This window comes from Otolemur garnettii, unplaced genomic scaffold, assembly GCF_000181295.1.
Source record: "Otolemur garnettii isolate 467f Iridium unplaced genomic scaffold, OtoGar3 scaffold00001, whole genome shotgun sequence".
In the NCBI taxonomy this organism is placed as follows: domain Eukaryota; kingdom Metazoa; phylum Chordata; class Mammalia; order Primates; family Galagidae; genus Otolemur; species Otolemur garnettii.
This window is the reverse complement of record NW_003852396.1, coordinates 24,164,351-24,177,619: the sequence shown is the minus strand read 5'-3', so window position 1 is coordinate 24,177,619 and position 13,269 is coordinate 24,164,351. Positions and strand designations below refer to the sequence as shown.

General features: G+C 40.4%; 1 protein-coding gene across 1 annotated transcript in view; it reads right to left on the bottom strand.

Annotated features, from left to right (window-relative positions):
* The window catches only part of GAB2 (GRB2 associated binding protein 2), a 71,636-nt gene extending 67,222 nt beyond the window's left edge, over positions 1-4,414 (bottom strand). The window contains exon 1 of the mRNA XM_012801463.2: positions 4,117-4,414. Coding sequence (XP_012656917.1) covers positions 4,117-4,378 — 262 coding nt within the window. The 5' untranslated portion in view covers positions 4,379-4,414. The remainder of the gene's footprint in view (positions 1-4,116) is intronic.
* Positions 4,415-13,269: the final 8,855 nt, after the last annotated feature.

Below are 13,269 nucleotides of genomic sequence, written 5' to 3'. Positions count from 1 at the left end.
AAAAAAAAACTCCTGAGCTCAAGCAATCCACCAGCCTCAGCCTCCCAAAGAGCTGGGATTATAGGCATGAGCCACTGTGACTGGCCTGAACATTCTTATACAAGTTTTTGTGTGAACGTATGTCTTCGTTTCTCTTGGGAATATGCCTAGGAGTACAACTGCTGGGTCATATGGTAATTCTTACGTTTAACTTTCTGAAAATCTGCCATACTGCTTTCTGTAGTGACTGTATCACTGTACCTTCCCACAAGCAAAGTCTAAGGTGGGACATATGAGCAGTGTATTTTTCCACACATTGGGAAAAACACATGGGGTTTTGCCAACACCCATTATTGCCCATCTCTTTGATTTACAGTCACACTTTAATGGCTATGAAGTGGTATATCCTCATGGTTTAGGTTTGTATTTTCCTAACAGCTAATGATACTGAGCATCTTTTAATATGCTTATTGGCTATCTGCATATCTTCTTTGGAGAATTATCTATCCAGATCCTTAATCCATTATTTATTTATTTATTTTTTGAGACAGAGTTTCACTATGTCGCTCTTGGTAGAGTGCTATGGCGTCACAGCTCACAGCAACCTCAAACTCTTGGGCTTAAGCGATTCTCTTGCCTCAGCCTCCCAAGTACCTGGGGCTATAGGCACCTGCCACAATGCATGGCTATTTTTTGGTTGTAGGTGTCATTGTTGTTTGGCAGGCCCAGGCTGGATTCGAATCTGCCAACTCTGGTGTATGTGGCTGGCACCTACCCACTGAGCTAGAGGCACCAAGCCCCTTAATCCATTTTTAAATGGAATTGTTTCTTTGTTGAGTTGTAAGAGTTCTGTAATAGTCTAGATCCTAGACCTTTAGCAGATATAAGATTTGAAAATATGTTTTCCTGTTCTGTGGGAGGAACTTTAAAAAACTATTGATTCCTCAAACCTAAATAAGATCTATGGAATTAGCACTTATGTAGAAAAGTTTTTCAGGTGATTCTGATGACCTACCATTTGGGAATCAATGATCTACTACTGTGTTTTTCAGACTTTAACGTGCCTACAAATCATCTGGGAATTTTGATGATAAAAAATCTGAAGAAAACAGAAAATCAGCATTAGAACGTCCACAGTAATAACTGTTGCAAATATGATGAATGGATGAATGCCAAAATTAGTCGGCAAAAGTTAAAGGAGAAAAAGTGTATTTGCAGATCATCAAATTACTTCTTAGATGTTCGTTAGTTACAAAAAATGAAGATAGTAACTTCACAGTTGAGAAACTTGGCTGATACTACCCTAATCAAGTGATCAAGATTAATATTACAAATCATAAGTCATATCAACACCATATGCTCTCTGATATAACATGCCTAGAAAAATACATCACCTTGGCCAGGCATGGTGGCTCATGCCTGTAATCCTAGCACTTTGGGAGGCAAAGGTAGGTGGATTGCCTGAGCTCAGGAGTTCAAGACCAGCCTGAGCAAGAGCGAGACCCAGTCTCTAAAAAATAGCTGGGTGTTGTGGTGGGTGCCTGTAATCCCCGCTACTTGGGAGGCTGAGACAAGAAGATTACTTGAATCCAAGAGTATGAGGTTTCTATGAGCTATGATGCCACAATACTCTACTGAGGGTGACAATGTGAGCCTCTGTCTCAAAAAAAAAAAAAAGTCACCTTTGTGGTAGTCTTCTCCAAAACGGATAAACTTGGTGTAACCATGAGTTATCAGACAGACCCAAATTGAGGGACCTTTTACAAAATACCCATCCAGTACTCTTTGATTTTTAATTTTTATTTTTTTGTTGAGACAGAGTCCCATTCTATCATCTGAGCAGAGGTACAATGGCATCATAGCTCTCTGCAACCTCGGACTTGGGCTGTGGGCATTCCACTGCCTCAGCTTCCAGAAGCTGCTGGGATTACAGGTGCTTGCTGCAGTGCCCAGCTGGGTTTTTCATTTCTTTATGAGTTGGGATTTCACTCTTGCTCAGGCAAGTCTTGAACTCCTGAGCTCGAGTAATTCTCCCTCAGTCCACCACAGTGCTGGGATTACAGGCATGAGCCACTGCACCTGGCCCAGTACTCTTTAAAAATGTCATGGTTATAAGAGACAAAGACACTGAGAAGCTGCCAAAGATTGGAGGAGACTCAAGACAGGAAATTAAATGTAATGTAGCGTCCTAGACTGAGTCCTGAGCAAATTAAGGACATCAGTGAAAATCAGGTGAAATCCAGAGTCTGTAGTTGAGTTAACAGCATTTTACTGATGTTAACGGCTTAGTTTTGATAACCGTACCATAAGATGTACTGTACCATAAGATGTACTGTACCATAAGATGATAACTGTACATAAGATGTAACATTAGTGAAAGTTCAGTAAATGGTATATTGGGAACTTCATGTACTATTTCTGAAATCCTTTTGAAAATCTGAATTATTTCAAAGCAAAAAGTTTTTAACCTGGGTTGGGTGGGAGTCTTGGTGTGTGACACATCTTTTGGGGGCAAAACACAAGTGTAAGAGGGACTTAACCTAACAAATGCATCAGTGTAAGCTGGTTTCTTGTACTGTCAATTAATCCCCAACAATAAAAAAAAAGTTTTTAAACTATTCTGATACTGTAAGTCTGGTAAAAGCCCTAAATTCTGCCCAACAAGTTCCTAGGAGAGGCTGATGCTGCTGGTCCATATGCCCTACTCCAAGTGGTGACAGTTTAAACCAGTGGTTCCCAAACTTAACTTTGCATTGGAGTAAACTGGATAGTTTTTAAAAACAGATTGTTGGTCTTACTCCCAAAGTTTCTGATTCAGTGCGTCTAGGGTAACACTCAAGAATTTGCATTTCTTTCTTTTTTTTTTTTTTTTGAGAGAGTCTCATTTTGCTGCCCTTGGTAGAGAGCCTTGGCATCATAGCTCATAGCAATCTCAAACAATCCTTTTGCCTCAGCCTTCAGAGTAGCTAGGACTATAGGTACCTGCCTCGATGCCTGGCTGGTTTTTCTATTTGTAATAGAGACAGGGTCTTGCTCTTGGTCAGGCTGGTCTTGAACTCCTGAGCTCAAGCAATCCACCCACTTCAGCTACCCACAGTGGTAGATTTTGAAGGGTCAGCCACCACACCCAGCCAAGAATGAGCATTTCTAACAGCTTCCTGGGTGATGATCACGTTGCTGATGCTGCTAACAAGCTAAGAATGGTTTTTACATTTTTCAAAGTTGTAAAAAAAATTTTAAAAAATAGGAATATGCAACAGAGACTATCTGTGGCCTTTGAAACCTAAAATATTTACAGAAAATAGTTGCTTGCTACTCAGAATGAAGCTTTTAAAAGATAGTAGTGGCTAAACCTACCACTCAGAGATTCTTAATTGCTTTGGCATGAGTTCTCACATCAATTATTTGTATAAATGCTCCTCTTTAACTGTGATGTGTATTGAGAATTACTGTTTAGACTATCTGCTTCCTTCAGAAAGAAAAAAAAAAAAACTGTTCCTCAGCCATCCTGGAGAGTTAGGGATGAGCCCAAACAAATGTCCAGGTGCATTTTTGCAACTTAAAACTTATTCCAAAAAGTTGAGCTACACTTCTGTGATTTTATCAAAACCTAAACATAAATTGGTATTTCTTACTTTCATCTGTCCCCTCCCAAGTGAATATAAATGAGCACTGGATTATACAACAACAGTCTCAAAGAACCACAAACAAAGAGACCTGAGTGTAACTGTGGATGATGTTCTGAAAGAGAATGGCTAGCTCTGACATAGATGGACCAGAGGAGAGACCAAGATGAGATCTTCCCTGTGGGATGGCTGACAGGTAATGGGGCCAGGATGCCAGAGAGCTAAGGGAGGGGGGAAGAAGGGGGGCTGAGGAATCCCCATGCTGTTGAGGTGCCTGAAGAAATACCACAAAATACTTTTATCTTCATCAGGACCCCAACATTCTTTGGTTTGTTGTTTGAGCATAATTAGGGTGAGGAGTCCCTCTAGTGTCTGGAGACGCCTTCATACTCTCACCCTTTGCCTATCCCTCCTTTGCCAACAAGTAGGCTTAGCTGGGGCTGCTCTCCTTGTCAAGGGTCTGAAAGCCTTGTCTAAACCCCTCCTGAGAAAGACCTATTTGTCCTCATACCTGTGCTCTCTTCAGCCTGGTTGAAGCCACAGATCTGACAGATGCTCTGGACCCACTTGTTCATGTCCTCTTCTGTCTCAGCCACCAGGTAAAAGGTGCGCTCACTGGTCTTGATGTCAAACACGAAACTATCCTGCAGCTCCTTTTTGTTAAAGGTCAGGCCTGCATCCACCTGCTCACAGAAGTTCAGGTTGATGATCCGCAGGGGCTTCTTGGAGTGATCATTCTTGTAGTATTCCAAAACATCTGGGTCTCCACTCATCCGGCCACTCCGCAGGATAAACCAGCGCTTCTTCCAAGCCTAAAATGCACCAAGAGGTGGTAAGGTGAAAGAAAAGAAGTCATTAGTTATTTCAAAACTTTTAATAGATCTTCAGATATCAGAGGTTAAGGAAGAGGACAGTTGGACCTACAGGCTGCATATGGCCTGTCTTCCTTTCAGATTTCCCCAGAGTTTTCCCCACTTGGGCATTCCAATTGCTCATGTCTTTAAGTTCCAAGCATCTTTTTCTTTTTTAAAAGTTTTGAATTAATATAAGTGAATATACATACAATTAGGTTACAATATTTGCATCTTGAGGCTAGGGTCCTGTGTGGCCAACAAATACTTGGCAAGTACTTACTGAAAATGATTTTCTTTTCATTCAATGAATATGTTAATTTATTTAAACTAATAAATGCAATTTTAAAAGGTAAGTGTGAGCCTTCACAGTAGGAAGCAGAAAAGGAGGACAGCAAGAGGATTATAGAAAAAAATGAATAAGATAAAAATATGCAATGGATTCTTTATGATGGGACTTCTTTACCATCTTGTTCCCTTCATTCTGATAAATGCAGTGACCATACAATAAATATTTATAAGGTGGCCTGAGAGCTTCAGCTGAAAGGTATCCCATGATGCGGAAATGAAAAATTACTATTGGATTACTGACACATAACTGCAAGAAGAATATGGGTATGTGAGTCCTGAATATGATAACAAAGAGAAGGCTTTTCCAGAACTATTCTCATACACAATCGCATACCAAAATTAACTCAAAATGGAATTATACAGGTCAAGCATGGTAGCTCACACCTGTAATCCTAGCACTCTGGGAGGCTGAGGCAGAAAGATTGCTTGAGGTCAGGCATACATGTTTGAGGTTGCAGCAAGCTATGATGATGCCACAGCACTCTACCCAGGGTGACAGGGAGACAAAAAAGAAAAAAAAAAAAGAGAGCGAGAGAGAGAGAATTATAGACCTTTTTAAAGAGAGGTCTTGTGCTGATGTCTAGACTGGAACACAGTGACCATAGCTCGCTATAATGTCAAACATGAGTAGTTGAGACTGTAAGGGCACACTGCCATGTGCTCTTATGTTTCTAAATTAGTTTTTGTAGAGATGGGGTCTAATGTTGCTCAGGCTGGTTTTCAACTCCTGACCTCAAGCAACCCTCCCACCTTGGCCACCCAAAGTGCTGGGATTACTGACATGAGTCACCACACCTGGTCTGAAATCACAGCTTTAAATGTAAAATACAAAGAGAAGTCAGCAACCTATATAAACATGTGACCAAATGGGGTTTATTCCAAGGAATAAGGCTGATTCAATATTTAAAATCGATGTAATCTACTATATTAATAGACTAAAGAAGAAAAAAAATCACATGGTTATGTCATTCAATAAGAGAAACAATTGGCAAAGTTCAACATTCATTATAAAAACTCAGAAAAACAGAAATAGAGAACTTCTTCAATTTAAGAACATCAACAAAAGACCCATATCCAAAGTTATACTTAGTTTTGAAATAATGCATGCTCTCCCATTAAGATCAGGAGTAAGAGTAAGGTAAGGAAATCTATTCTTATTGTTCTTATTCAACATATTGCTGGAAGTTCTAGTCAGAGAAACAAAGCAAGAAACATATATAAAAGGCATATAGATTAGAAAGGAAAAAAATAACCTGTCCCCTTATTTGCAGATGACATGATTATCTTTATACAAAATCCCAAGGAACGGGGAAAAAACTCCTGGAACTAATAAGTGAGTCTACCAGGGTCACAGGATACAAGATGAATGCACAAAAATCAGTTTACTTCTACATACTAGAAATGAACATGTGGAAACAGAAAATAAAAGTACAATGCCATTTATAATCACTTTTATTTTATTTATTTATTTATTTTTTAGAGACAGAGTTTCACTTTGTCGCCCTTGGTAGAGTGCCGTAGAGTCTACAGCTCATAGCAACCTCCAGCTCTTGGGCTCAGGCGATTCTCTTGCCTCAGCCTCCTGAGTAGCTAGGACTACAGGAGCCTGCCACAACTCCTGGCTATATTTTCTTTTTTGTTGCAGTTTGGTCGGGGCTGGGTTTGAACATGCCACCCTTGTTGTATGGGATGGGTGCCTTACTTACTGAGCCACAGGCATTGCCTGATAATCACTTTTAAAGACTGAAGAGGTATATAAGTCTAAGAAAACATACAGAAAAAGAGATATCTATGGCTAAATACTCTCTGATCAGACAGCCGTTGGATACATGCTGAAAACTACACAATGCTGATGCAAGAAATCAAAGAACAATGTTCATGGATTGAAAAATGCAACACAGCATATCTCTCCAAACGGATACATAGATTTAGTATAATTCCCATCATCCCAGCAAGAATTTTTGTAGATGTAGATAAGAATGTTCTACAATATATATGGAAAGGCAAAGGAAGCACAATAGCATACTTGAATTTGAGAAAGAATAAAACAGGAGAAATCAGACTACCAAATATCAAGACTTACTGCATGGCTATTGTAATTAAGATTGTATGGTAATGGATGCTCACACCAATGGAATAGATGGATTTCTTGCCTTTTGGCTAAGATCAATTGTAGAACAATGGAACAGATGAGAAAACCCAGAAATAGACTCACACATGTGCCCAACTGACTTTTAACAAAAGTGTAAAAACAATTCAATGGAAAAAGACATCCTTTTCAATAAATGGTACTGAAGCCATGGGGGATGGAAGACCTCAACCTAAGTCTCACAATTTATACAAAAACTAACTCAAAATGAATCATGAACTTTAATGTGAAATACTACTGTTAAGGCATTTAGGAAAAAAGTTGGAAATCTTTGGGATCTAGATTTGGGTACTTCTCAAGACAAATCAATAAGCTTCTTCTATAATATTCAGTAAAAATAAGCTGAGTGCTTTGAGGGATAAAGAAGAGAGGCCAGACTCAAATACTTCTTTTAAAGTAACTTACAATAGTTATACTATTGAAAGAAGACAAGGCATTAATACATATGCCTAAAATGAGCAGATTTTTATACCATAAAAGAGATAACAGACTACGAAGCAGGGAATCAAACTATTGGTGGTGATGTGAAAAATAAATATGAACAATGAGGAACGTATGGTTTGATAAATGATTTTGGAAAGGAAGGAGAAAAGGACTTTTTTTGTAGCACAGTATGACTAAGGCCTGGCCATAAGAAAAGGTAAGAACAGGTTCAAAGAATGTGGAATTGTCTCTGTTAAATGTGAAAAAGAAGGAAGAAAGGAGAGTTTGGAGGACCTGGAAAACCTTGAATGCCACCCTAAGAAGTTTCATCTTTCTTTTAGTGGTAATGGGGAGCCACTGAAGAGTACATATCAGCAGAGAAATGTTAGCTGGTACTGTGCTCTTATATGGTAGAGTGAGGAAGATGAATCAGAGAAAAACTATTTAATAGGAAGCTGTTGCAATAGTCTGTAATAGTGAGAAGAGATGGCAATCTAAATTAAGATAATAATAAAGAAGACAAAGAGGAAAAGACAATGTAAGTCACTTTACTTACTTAGAGAAGCATATGGCATAAGGCCTACTATCAAGAAAGCTGCAACAAAGTTAGAATTTGTGTCTAGGAGCAAGGGTATGCCACCATCTTCTATGATGAAATACAAGTGACTGTTTTCCTTTTGTACCCAAATCCAGTCAGAAAACAAACCATTTCACAATCAGCCAGACCACAGACAAAAAGTGGGTACATATGACCCAGAAGTTGCATCACTGCTAGCTACTGAGCAGGGAGTACATGTCACATGAACTCTCTGTCCTGTAGGTCAGATCTCCAAGTCTTCAAGCATGTAGAGCAAGGACATGACTTCCTCTCACTGCTTTTGGCCCTAGAAAACTTAGGTGGGCCCCGACTTAGCTTTGCAATGGCCAGAATGTCATGTCCCATTGTGGCTGTGATGAGACTAGACGTTCATCATGTCAGGATTCAGCGAGATTCTGTCTGTGGAGTCATGATTGTAGTATTCAGATACAGTGAAGGGCAATTTGATTTATTTTGGGTGGCTCAACATAACAAAGTTGAGTGAGTGCCAGCAGGGGCATGGTAAGGGAAAGCAGACTATAGAGGGGCTCAGAGAGTGGACCAGATAGACAAGACACGAAGGTCTTTTCCAACCTTGAGAGATTATTATGTATTTTTAACCAAGAAGACATGATAGATGTGGTAGCACCTCACTTAATCATATTAGTCAGATTCTTGGAACAGAGGGATGAGTTCTTCTGAATAACCAAGTATTAACTAGAACCCCCTTGAAAGTTGAAAATAATTCTAAAACTCCAGAATCTTCTGCTCTGCCTTAGGTAACATACCAAAGATAACAGAGCTCTTCTTTCATGACTAAGGACTTCTGAGAGTCTCCAGTCATCTTTCCTCATATCAAATCTCACATGTCTTGTGACTAGTGGAAGGGGTAAGACGTTTCTTGGAAGAAGGTTTTGCATAACTCTTAGAAATGGGTGTGTCCTTTTAACTTCCTTTTTTCTGATTAGGGTAAAGTCAAAAACTGACAATAAACCAGGAGACCTCTGTCAAGTGAGGATTATAGTAGATCTGAGTCTAACTGAAGGTACTGGATGATATCAATGAATTGAATCTATTAGTCAGTCAGGTGTAATAAGAGTGGTGGCTCATGCCGGTAATCCTAGCACTTTGGGAGGCTGAGGTGGGTGGATTGCTTGAGCTCAGAACTTTGAGACTAGCCTGAGAAAGAGTGAGACCCTGTTTCTACTAAAAATAGAAAAACTAAGGCAAGAGGATTGCTTGAGCACAAGAGTTGGAGGTTGCTGGGAGCTATGACACCACGGCACTCTACCCAGAGTGACACAGCTTGAGACTCTCTCTCAAAAAAAACAAACCAAAAACTGTGCTTTACCACACTCTCTCTCTATCTCTCTCTCTTCTCTTAGAGAAGTCCCAGGTGGTGATGTAGTTTGAGTTCCAGCTTAAACAATCACAGAGACAACAGGAGATGGCATCTAACTTCTGAGTTTATGATATATGATTCCACCTACTATATTCCAGCATGAAGTACATGAGGCCAGACTTATGTCCCATAATAATTAACAGCTAACAAGAGTCCAGTGGGGTCATGTAATAGTCACATATTTCTGGAAGAACACTCCACGAGTGAGGAAGGGCTTTTTGCTATTGTTCTAGGAATCCTTAAACTCCTCTGGACTGTAGGGGCTTTAAACTCACTGAGGGAATTTTGCAAAGGCCATTTGCTGAGCTATTGCTACATGCCATATGCTTTCTATCCATCATTGCATTTAATCTTTAAATCAATGCTGTAAGGTAAATATAATCTCTTTTATAGATGGGAAAATGAGGTTCATAGAGATTTACAGAGATCATAGCTCCAGATCTTGGTCAGTGGGTGAGTGCTGGGACCCAGAAAGAACCTGAGGTGAAGCTAACGCCAAACTGCTGACCATACTTGAGAAACACCGGCTATAAAACTTATGAATTCACAGTTAACGAATAGTGATGGCAGATGGCAATAGTGGGACAAGAATCTAGGTCTCAGCTCTCAGTTCAAAGCTATTTCCACTCATCAAATGCAAATCTCCTGGAAGAGGGCAGCATATTTACTGTATTTAGTCGTGACTTTTTCATTGGCTTCTGTCTCCAAATGAACCTTGTTTGTTCTTAAGGCACAGAATGCCCTTTATCTTACCACAAGCCTGTTACATTCTGAGATCATGGGTTTTGCATCTGCAGCGTTTAGCAGTCCTTGATATAATAATCACTATGCACTATGTGACTCTTTTTTTTTTTTTGAGGCAGTTTTAGTTTGTCACCCTCAGTAGAGTGCTGTGACATCATAGCTCACAGCAACCTCAAACTCTTGGGCTCAAGCGATTCTCTTGCCTCAGCCTTCCAAGTAGCTGGGACTACAGGTGCCCACCACAATGCCCAGCTATTTTTAGAGACCGGGTCTTGCTCTTACTCAGGCTGGTCTCGAACCCATGAGCTCAGGCAGGCCTCCCAGAGCGCTAGGATTACAGGTGCAAGCCACCAAGCTCGGGCCTATACAACTCTTCAATGAAAGTTATATCAAAGGAATAAAAGTTATAACAAAGAAATTTTTGGTAAAAGCTCTCTGCTTGTGTTCCTCATACTGGCCTCTCTTTGTCACTGGACAGAAGGCTGTGATGATATGAGCCTGAAGTCCCAGGAACCACTGTGTGGAGCCTAAGAACAGCCAAACCAGAAAGAATAGAGTTAAAAGATGGATCCTACTGAAATGTGAATCCTAAATTAAGTTGATCCTGAAGCCAGGTTTTTCCATTAGACTTTTGAGCTAAGTGACTCAAATAACTCTTTTTCTCATTTGAGGCCACTCAAGTCAGTGCCTAATTGGTACGGCCTTTAGGCATGTGTCCTATACTGAGACCCAAAACCAGTTTGCTACCACAAAAGTAACTCAGGGGTCCCTTCTAAGAGCCCTGATCATATTCATTATTTAGTTCACTTTCTGTTTCTTTCAGTTTCAATTTCTTTTCCACTAGTATTTAGTCCCCCCCTACACAAGCCCTCTGCTCCTTCCTTTCCTTATACTTCCAATCATTCAACCAATAGTTATCAAGCTGGTTAATGCCAGATCTCTCAGGAACTCAAGGACAGACAAGCAGAGCCCTCAGGTAACTCCGTACACCGAAGTCAGTGCTCTAATAACAGTATGAACAGAGGTTTGTGAGTATTCACAGGATAGAACTACTCTGCTCGCAAGAGTCAGTAAAAGTTTTATAGCACAGGTGATACCTGGATGGGTCTTGAAGGACAGGATGAGTTTTGCTGGTTGAGGAAAAAATGCTGGAGGGAGAATTTTTTAGGCTAAGAGAATAATGTGAGTGTAGTTGACTCTTGTTATTCCTGGTAGTTATGGTGAGTAAAATCAGCACAAACACCTAATTAGCCAATCCTGCATCATTCCTCTAGGAGAAAGACAGTTAGGATCCTGTGAGCCTCTGGTCACATTTTTGTCAACCAGTCAACACATAACCATGTTTTATGTGTGTTTCTGCTTAAAGACACCTTATTTAATATATTTTGTTGATTTGTTAACATTGAACTCATAGCTAACTGGACATACCTCATGCCTGAACACGCTTATCTAACACATGTAATTTTCTCAGGAAGGCACATCACAGTCTTCTTGTGCTTAGAAACACTAGATAGGACTTTGGCACCATGCTTTGGGATCATTTTAAACTGTGAAATCACTAACAAAAAGGACAAAACGGCTCGGCACCTGTAGCTCAAGTGGCTAAGGCACTAGCCACATATACCAGAGCTGGCAGGTTCGAATCCAGGCTGGGCCCACCAAACAACAATGACAACTACAACCAAAAAATAGCTGGGTGTTATGGTGGGTGCCTGTAGTCCCAGCTACCTGGGAAGCTGAGGCAAGAGAATCGCTTAAGCTGAGGAGTTGGAGGTTGCTATGAGCTGTGATGCCACAGCACTCTACCCAGGGCAACAGCCTGAGGCTCTGTCTCAAAAAAAAAAAAAAAAAAAAGGGACAAAACTTTGAAATTCATAGGGCCTGATTTACTATGAAAAAGACACTTGTTTACAGTAGAAGACTGAAGAAGGCAGAGCATTGCCTTGTCCCACATCAGTTAGAGATGTGTATGTCAGATGACTTGAATTTTTCACTCTGCTATGCATGTACATGTCTGTGATTAACCACGAAGAGCATCTGTCTTAGTTCATTCAGGCTGTTAAAACAAAACACCTTAGACAGGTCATCTATAAACAACAGAAATTTATAGCTCACAGTTCTGGAGGCTTGGAAATTTAAGATCAAGTCTCCTGGGCCAGGCACGGTGGCTCATGCCTATAATGCCTCATTCCTAGCACTTTGGGAAGCCAAAGTGGGAGGATCATTTGAACTCAGTTTAAGACCAGCCTGAGCAGGAGCAAGATTCGGTCTCTACTAAAAAGAGAAAAAGAGCTAGACATTGTGGTGTCCACCTGTAGTCCTAGCTACTTGGGAGGCTGAGGTAGGAAGACTGCTTGAACTCAGGAGTTTGAGGTTACTGTGAGCTAGGCTGACACCATGGTACTCTAGCCTGGGCAACAGAGTGAGACCCTATCTCAAAAAAAAAAAAAAAAAAAAATCAAGGCACCTGGTCAAGTGGTGGTGGTGGCTCTTGTCAATAACCTGGCACTCTGGGAGGCTGAGCGGAAGGACTGCTTGAGGCCAGGAGATTAAGACCAGCCAGAGCAAGAGCTAGACCCGGTCTCTAATAAAAATAGAAAAATTAGCTGAGTGTGGTGGCACACACCTCTAGTCTCAGATACTTGAAAGGCTGAGGCAGAAGGATTGCTGGAGCCTAGGAGTTTGAGGTTGCAATGAGCTAGGCTGACACCACTGCATTCTAGGGCAAGAGAGACTCTGTCTCAAAAAAGAAAAGAAAAGAAAAGAAAAAGATCAAGGTACCAACAGGTATAATATCTGGTGAAGGTCCTATTTATACAATAGGTGGTGCCTTCTTCATATCCTCACTGATCAAACAGGACCAAGATTTTCCCTTAAGTCTTTTGTACAAGGGCATGAATCTCATTCAAAGGAGCTCTGCTGGCATGACCTACCTAATTACCTCCTAAAGGCCTCACCTCTTACTACCAATATATTGGAGATTAGATTTCAACATATGAATTTTGGAGGGACACAAACATTCAGACCATAGCAAGTGAGTATTGATTTTGGGGTTACAAATATGTTTTAGCAAGTAGGTAAATTCACGAATATAGAATCTGGATTGTGTGAATATGAGGGTTGACTGGTCATGAAAAAGTTTGGTGTGCTCAAAAAATAAAGCTAGG